Source organism: Rhamphochromis longiceps, linkage group LG11 (genome assembly GCF_057381845.1).
Source record: "Rhamphochromis longiceps isolate RC_006_pf linkage group LG11, R_longiceps_female_GT1.1, whole genome shotgun sequence".
Classification (NCBI taxonomy): domain Eukaryota; kingdom Metazoa; phylum Chordata; class Actinopteri; order Cichliformes; family Cichlidae; genus Rhamphochromis; species Rhamphochromis longiceps.
Window position 1 is genome coordinate 31,824,754 of NC_140567.1, and position 8,604 is coordinate 31,833,357.

At 39.3% G+C, this 8,604-nt stretch overlaps 1 protein-coding gene and 2 non-coding genes across 4 annotated transcripts in view; all 3 read right to left on the reverse strand.

The window, feature by feature from the left end:
* Window positions 1–6,890, reverse strand: part of bbs9 (Bardet-Biedl syndrome 9) — a 174,949-nt gene extending 168,059 nt beyond the window's left edge. Inside the window, exons 1-3 of one of the 2 annotated variants that reach the window (XM_085423661.1) lie at window positions 6,756–6,890; window positions 5,084–5,202; window positions 3,898–4,048 (exon numbers count right to left, since the gene is read on the reverse strand). In XM_085423661.1, the coding sequence (XP_085279787.1) occupies window positions 3,898–4,048; window positions 5,084–5,195 (263 nt within the window). In that variant the 5' untranslated portion in view covers window positions 5,196–5,202; window positions 6,756–6,890. Of the gene's footprint in view, window positions 1–3,897; window positions 4,049–5,083; window positions 5,247–6,755 lie in introns of both variants that reach the window. The other variant, XM_085423662.1, reaches the window with a different exon arrangement.
* A 612-nt stretch (window positions 6,891–7,502) lies between these two features.
* Window positions 7,503–7,574, reverse strand: trnap-agg (transfer RNA proline (anticodon AGG)). The gene has a single exon. It is a non-coding gene; the product is annotated as a tRNA-Pro (tRNA).
* A 430-nt stretch (window positions 7,575–8,004) lies between these two features.
* Window positions 8,005–8,076, reverse strand: trnap-agg (transfer RNA proline (anticodon AGG)). Its single transcript has one exon. It is a non-coding gene; the product is annotated as a tRNA-Pro (tRNA).
* Between the last annotated feature and the right edge of the window lie 528 nt (window positions 8,077–8,604).

The following is an 8,604-nucleotide window of genomic DNA, read 5'->3' on the forward strand; positions in this document are numbered from 1 at the left end:
TGTCCAAAAGGGTGTACTGTGCATTCGATGGAGAGGAATTATTTCCTGTGTTGTGCAGTGGTGCATTTGGGTAATGTCCTTTACAGCTTAACAGGACCCCATGTTGATTATTTTGGATGGATACCTCTAAAAATCCACAATTATTTAACAAGACCACCTAGTTATAAGCCAAATAACAGCTAAAATCACTACGCTAGAATAACACTAGAACTGCGGCCCTGCAGCTGGTAAAGATAGAGTTTCTTTCTCAGACACCAGCAGGGCAGATGCTTCCTGCCACTGTGGCTGAATCCATGTTCTTAACTCAAGGGTGGCATCCACTCTTATTCTCTCTCATTCGTCTAAAATAATTACTGCAACAGCTGGTGCATTTTTTTAACATTGGTTATGGTTTAGGTGTAGATGATGTTCCAGTGATGCTGATCCTAGATTTTTCACTTATTTACCTTGCCACAAAACCACTGAGACGGAATGTGTCCGCTTTCTGGGCTGAGAACAAATGCGTCTTACTAAGTTTCAACCACTGCAGTTATGTTTGCTGAGAGAACAACAACAAGGAACTAGAAAACTGAAAACCACAAGCTTTCGCTCTTTCTTAGAAAACCAAGAAAACAAAACCTTTCACCATCTGCCCACCTCGGTCTGCCTCCACAATATTTACAACGTGCTTTGCTATCAAGGCCAGCGTCCAAAATGTCCCACCAGTCTCTGAAGAATGCTGTGCCGAAAAACCGCAGGTAACTAAACACAACGTCTTCCAAACAGACTGATTTAGTTGGATTCTGCTCCCAGTGTGATGATGTGGGAAGCCTTCGAGACAGACCACAGCTTTTCCCAGAAACCTTCCATTCCAGGACGTTCCTGTGCAGCCGCAGCGAGGCAATGTGTGGTATTAATGTTGAGATTAATGTTAAAGAAAGGCAGCATCAATTTCACAGACAGATTCAAGTCCTTGATTATTTTAACAGATAAATAAAGGTTTGGATTTTACTGTGTATTTACTACAGTAAATAATGAGTCTAAAATACTACACATATTATATGAATCTCTAGTTTCTTTCATGGTTCAGGACTAAATTGTCACACTGGTGACATTACTGCATGAGTTGTACAGCTGCTGATTTATGGGAACTACAAAACTCCCTTAAGAGTCTGTGCCACATGCTGCTTGTAATGTTTTGAGCACTTAGGGCAACACCACATTTTACTATATTTACACAGTGCATGTTCTTCTTCTATGTCTTATCCAAAGAATTTCCACAATCACTAGAGTCAGAAAACATTATTTGACTTTGCTTTCTGTCTCACCTACCTTTTCCACATTGTCTTGTGACCTGCTGCCGTCCCCAGGTACAGCACTTTTGGATTTGCTGGGATAAAACTAAGATTTGCAAACCATGCCAAATGTTACCAGTACCTTTCAATGACAATGACTGTATCTCTAGTGTTTTGATTTTTCTTTTTTTTTTCTTTTTGTGTGTGTGTGTGTGTGTGTGTGTGTGTGGGGGGGGGGGGGGGGGGGGGGGGGTTGCAGCTACATCAAGTAGGAATTGGTCCACACTGCAATCAGTCATTGTCTGGAGCCCTTCAAGATGGTATTAAAAAAACATTTACACTAACCATCGATATTTGAACACTTAAGAATATTTCACAAAGAACACATCTAGCAAAAATTAAAAGTAGGGTCTACAAATTCTAATTACAAGCAGTTAAAGGTCCCTCACTTTCTCTTCATTTGTCGAGGTTTTCTTATCTCACTTCATTAACCGTCATGGATTAAAAAGGTATGGAGCCTGAGAAGGAGTGAATTTGTTAAGTTATTTATTTGAAGTTTTTTTTTAATGTAGCTGTAAAATATGAGTGCAGTGTTGAATCAAGCAAGCGTGTGTTTTAGTCATAACTTCAACTTTTCAATTACATATATAATAGAAAATCTGAGATATTCAATCCTTCAAAATCTTTATAGTCCTGCTTTAATTTCCTTTTTTTCCAGCTCTGAATAATTACCACAATAATCCTATATCTAATCAACACTGCCCTATCCCCCATAATTGCTTTTATCCTTCTTCCCACATTTACATAGTTTTGAAACCTGATCAATGTCTCTTCAAAACAAGTGATTTTTTCCTGGACACATCTGCACATTACACTTGACTGACTCGTAGTATCCAGCAATGCACTAACATCGCTGGAAGTGGCCCTGGGTTTTAAAACTATGCTAGAAACTCAGTGGTTAGCCTGACATTATAAGCACAACTATGTTTGGGCCACTGATAGATCGTGTAAATCATGAGTCGGGAGAGAAACTCCTGGCAATCTTGGTTTGAGGTTAGCATACTTTGCAGTGGAAAAAGATGTTAATGTGGTTGTAAGTAACAGAAGGGATGCTTTTTTCTATGAATGAAAAAGCAGAGCATTAAGCTACAAATGGTTATTTCTGCCTGGCATTTTAAAGTAAGGCTTTATTACAGGCTATACTATGAATGCTTATAATTCACACGAGGTCATGACACAGAGTTCAAGAAAGCCCTGTGATTCATTACTGCAGAAAGGCACACATATGTAACAGATGACACTGAACATTCAATTACAGGGCAGCTTCTCTGTGCATCCTGCTTCAGTTCCTAAAGCTCTATCAACTGCACAGTATCCTCTCTAACTGTGACCTCTGACCTGTTCAGCCACCAAAGACAATGCAAATATAAGACTGGTTACTTTTCAAAAAGACCTGTCTTGCTTTGCCTAAATCTGCAGTGATTGCTGGAATGGCTCACATCAAACACACATATTTGCAAGAATGATCTAAAAGCTCAGATTTCAGATTGATTTAAATGCTTCATCTCAAATCAAGCATGTGAACTCGGTATGATGTCAGTGAGAGTGGATGTATTTAAAGTGGACATGAAACACTACATGTCATTTCTATTTTGTACCAACAAGCAATGCTCTGTGAATGTATGCTCTCTGCGAAGCTGGATTGAGGACATACATGTTTCAAGTTAAAGGTTTTAAAGCAGCGGTTCCCAACCCCCGGGCCTCGGACCGGTACTGGTCCGTGAGTCGTTTGGTACCGGGCCGCGAGAGTTGAGGCCCGGGTGTGAAATGTATGTTTTTCAGGGTTTTTATCGTTTTTCAGTGTTATTTTGTTATCGTTTTTATCTTTAACTCTGTTTTCCTGGGTCTTTTCACGTGTGTTATGAATAAATCTTCTTTTTTTCGGTACCGGTACTAGTTTTATTTTGTTGTATTTATCCGCGACACCTTAAAGGCCGGTCCGTGAAAATATTGTCGGGCATAAACCGGTCCGTGGCGCAAAAAAGGTTGGGGACCGCTGTTTTAAAGCATGTGTTTAGAGCAAGCCCCACCAAACCCTTGTTTCAACCTTTTTGTGAGAGGCAACCAATCGGAAGCAAGATGGTTTAAAAAGATTTGATGTTAGCATTAACATCTACTGTCGACAAACTCTTTCTGCCTGCCTCTGTCCGTTTAAAAGAGCAAATGTGTAATTTGTGAGGTAGCACTTTTGTGAGACTGTGACTGGGAGTGCTTATATCAATTTGTCCTACACAACACCACCACAGTGGTCAAGGCCTGACATGGTGGAAGGCAGCCAAGAAGGCAGGAGATAAGGTGCAATGAGGGATTAGCAACATAATCAATGGTCCTAGTGTTAGAACACAAGGCTGTGGTGATTTGACTTGACTTATCAGGAGTGACACTAAAGACCAAATCCATTTTAGTTTCATTCAGACAAACTGAAAAGAAATGTTGACAAAACTTTGACTCAAAAAGGGGAAAAGAGCTTAATTTAGAGAAAGAACCAGCAATGACTACGGTACATTGTCATATGTTTTTGGTATGCTTGTCCACTGTTTGTGGGTTAGATTTGCATACTTACGAAACAAACTTGCCCAGTTCGACTTGGATGATGGCATTTTGAAGCTGAACTTCAAGCAGCTGGGCATCAGCTTGACCTCCTTCAATAGTCTTACTGGCATGCGGGGAGAAGATTCGCAGCATCCCCATGTAACTTCCCACTACAACTTTGTCTGCAAATTTATCATCACAAAGAGGGGAAATAGCAGAGAGAATAGAGGTTATTACTCATTGGTAGCAGTCTAACTTTTATTATTTTGGAGTTTGACATACTGCAAAGAAAAGAGGTCCAGTGGCTCAAGCGGTGTTACCATCAGCTCTTCTTTCAACCAGCTTGAAAAAAATACAGTTTAGCAACACATATTATAATGCAGAGTTGAACTGCAAATCAAAATGAGAAGGGTTTTATTTATGCTCCCATACTTCTGTGTTTTGGCTACTTTGAGGATATCTAAATGGGATGTTTTATGCTTTTGCTTTTTTTTTTGTTGTCCTAAGCTTCAAATAGTGAGGTGACTTTGAAGGGCCATGAGTGCCGCTATCTATGAGTCAAAAGCTCAAATTTCAGATAGTGAGTAACGGCAGGTGTCCGTATTATGGCCATCTCAGGTGAACACCTCTCTCACTTTTGTGCTTTTGGATGGAGAAGGGCAGCCAATAAGAAAAGAGTTCATTTAAAAGGAGAGGAACTAAAGTGTTGTTCACACAAAGGACTGAACTAGGAGCCTTCACAAAGATAAATAAAGATAATTCAGGACTCTGAAACATCCATCCATCCATTCGCTTCCACTTATCCTTTTCAGGGTCACGGGGGGTGCTGGAGCCTATCCCAGCTGTCATAGGGCGAGAGGCAGGGTACATCCTGGACAGGTCGCCAGACTGTCACAGGGCTAACACACAGGGACAGACAACCATTCGCACTCACATTCACTCCCGCATTCACACCTATGGGCAATTTAGTCTTAGACTCCGAAACAATAAGAAGAAACTCTAGTTCAGGTTGCCGACAATCACAATTAAATTTAATAATAACAGTTTAAAGCTTCAGTTGGCAGAAATCTAGTAGTAAGTGCGTATACACAAATTATATCCAGTAGACACATTTAACTTGATGTGTTTTTATCCTGACAGAATAAACTAGAAGTGACGTACTAAGAAAGATAGATAAATGGGATGGCTAGTGTATCAGTTCCTCACAACACACTGACCGTGTCCAGTGCCACTGTTGTCCACGTCTCCAACACACAGGCATCCCTGGTCAAACTCCTCCCCTTCGCCAAGTGTTGCTGACCACCAATCACGTGCCTTGAACAGAGACATGCCGCCTCTATTTGACCAGACAGGAACACAGAAGAAGTGAAGGATTAGATGCTGTGAACAAAATAAATAACCACAGAATGTTCAGTTAATGACTTTCTCTGTATAACTGAATAACTATAGGTACAAAAACATTGTAGACAGATGAGCAAAGAGACAGAGCAGAGTATGCATCTACAAGGCATTAACTTTTCACAGCATTATCTCCTGTTCACTGAGCAGCTCTAGGTAGAACGCCAGAAATGTTAAGAGCATCACCACAGCAAGTATAAAGAAGGGTTAAGGACTACTTATTCACAAAATCAATCCACCATCTATTTTCCTTCATAAAAGGCTTGCCTTGAGCCATTTGCATAGTGACAGCTTGACCCACTACCCCAGGAAGCCCTAGTGCTCTGAACATAACACTTACAACTACAGCCAATGGCAGAGAAGGGAGCCAGTCATGTGACCTCAGGATTGTGCATGTGAGCATAGAGGGGGGAATAAGGAGGTGTATAGTTGGGGGCAAGCAGCTTTTCTACTTGCTAAGTGCTGAGCAGGTGGAACGGACAGTTAATCCATACAAAGAGAATCCGACCTATTCAGAGTGCACTGCCATGCAGGAAGGGGAGGCTGTTAAAGGAATACATTGACGAGTCATTGCATAAAAAGCAAGGTTTAAAAGGTTAAGAATCTGATCAGTATTACTCTATGATCAGAATAACTTACAGTATCATCCTCTGACTATTTGCATGGCTTTGTGCTAATTTACTGGTTTTGCTTGGGGCAGTCTATTGCTCATCAATGTCTCCAGATTAGATCAATTAGCTTTAAATATATTTTGAGGTTCCTTAAGTAAAGTTTTCAGCATAAATGAGTTACTTTTTAAAAATAAAAACCGAGACACTTTAAACCCTTTGTTAGGCAATTGTGTTTTTTTCTTTTTGTGAATGAGACTTTAAATTATGTGCAAACATCAGACAAATAAAAGTGGAATGGGAAACGTAATTTTAGCCCGTCATTTCCAATGGTTTGTTTCCCTAATTTCGGACTTAGTTCCACGTATTTTGGAGTCTTAAATGTGTGCACAATGCCTATAAATATTAAGAGAAGATAGGATCTTTCTCGAGTTAAATGCTACAGTAGAGAGTCAGTCCAACAATCAAAGAATAGAAAGGAAAAATAAATCAAGAAGTAAATTTATTGTTCTAGTCTGATATTAAATTTTGAAAGCTCTTGGATTTTAGACTTTTGTAATAGCTATTCAATTGTAGATTTATTGCTTCACACCCATAAGGACTCTTGTTTGGGCAACAACACTCTCCATATTTGTACGTTAAAAACAGTAAAGTTAGTGACACAAATTCAAGAACGGTTTTAAGTCGTTGTGAACCTGCACAGGTGAATTACCCTGCAATTACACTCAAGCCGGCTGAATTAACTGTAGCTTAGACGGCTAATTAGCTAGCCCTTCAAGTTCCCTAGTTACACGCTAGCAGATCAGAAACAGGGTCGCTGCTGTTTTCACGGTTTCTCATTTGATAACAAAACGCCTTTGTTATTGTTCCGGTTACCTCTTACCTTCACAGGAATGACCTAGTCCGAAAAATGTCGAAGATTCGTTACTTCTCGGTCACACAAACATCACATTTCTCACCCTCTTGCTTGCAGCCATCGTCCTGTTGTCATGGCACTGACGCTTAGCAGAGAAGCCGGGGGTTAGTGCGCATGAACGGAAATACAAGGGGGTGGTGTTTGGGAAAACGAGTTTTTTCGTGGACCAAAAAAATCTCACTCAAGCGTCTTCGGGTAACTCCACGGGGAGTGTTTTTTTAAAGCATTATTTCTTTTAACTCTGTTTAATCACTCTGTATATCGAATCACAAATCAAATGTGAAAAAACCTTTAAACTTCATTAAATTTGGACAAAAGCAATGTTTTTAAAACTTTTAGATATTATTATTTTAGATTATTCTTCTGCCACCATCTCCGTGGCTATGGCATCTGTCACAGATTTAAATCAGAATTCTAATGGTGCTGTTCCTATCATTATTGATATTTTTCATTATTTCCTTTTAATAATTATTTCCTTTTAATAATAATAATTTTATATATATATAATGTGTTGTTTATTTTATTTTCATTTGTATATTGATAGAGATAAAACCTGTAAATTTTATGACAGTGACATATGTGTAGTAGGTAGGGTATTTAGTTTGTTAACCAAGGAACTGTTGAAGAGTGCACTTAAACCATTGGTATATCTTGGGAGATTCATTACACTTTCTAAATGTGGAAGCTTAGAAGTAGGATTCGCTCGAAAAGGGAGGGCTCGTCCGGGATTTGAACCCGGGACCTCTCGCACCCTAAGCGAGAATCATACCCCTAGACCAACGAGCCATGCAAGCGCACGTGAGCCTAGCCGATTGTGACGCATACGTGTTATCTTTGCTGTTATTTGATTTGCATGTTCAATGTGACCAAAATGATTCTGTACATCTGCACGTCGCGTTTTCAGTGGGAGAAACGATTCGTCACTTATCCAAGTGACTTTTTTTTCATCTTTATGTCAGCATAAGCAAGTATTACAGTAAGTACTGTATATCAGTACATATCTTTATTTTCTTTATCGACATATATCACATAATAACATTGCAGGAAAAGCATTGTAATGGTTTGCATTTGGCTATCCATTGACTCAGTCTGACAGAGTAGTAATTCTGTATTGACCCACTAAAGAAAAATGAAATATGATTCCAGATGTCCACTATTTGTCCTTTATAGTTTATGCTCGTTCAAATAGAACAAAAATGAGTTTCTAACAAAATATGGGCTCGTCCGGGATTTGAACCCGGGACCTCTCGCACCCTAAGCGAGAATCATACCCCTAGACCAACGAGCCACGACTTCTAAATGTGAACACAACAATTTCTGGGATCCAAAGATGCCACGTTGATGAACTTTAAATTGCATCCCACAGTTCATCCACTCCTTGTCCACTGCCGCCATCTGCAGGACATCTTGTGATACACCGGCTAAATCATGACGTCCTGCTGATGTGCAATTGTCAAAATGAATAGTCCATATTCTAAAACATTCTCTTTGTGTGCACATTACATATGGTGCAATATCATTCACAAAAATAGGCACTGTGCACACATCACTTCAAAGACCACTAAACACATTTGTAGAAATGCAGTTACCATTTTTTTTTTTTAGAAACTTCAGATTTTCTTTCTTTCTGGAAACTCTCTTAGTAGGCTTAAATTAGAAATTCAGTGGCATACTGAGCTTTCTTCCCAGTATAAAGTAATTCTATAGTTGCCTGAGTGAAATATGTTTGTTAATCTTGACCTTTACAATTTCCTGCTGACTTTACTGAATTATAATTATTCAAGTAATTGTAATCATTTAAGAATGTTGTTTTATT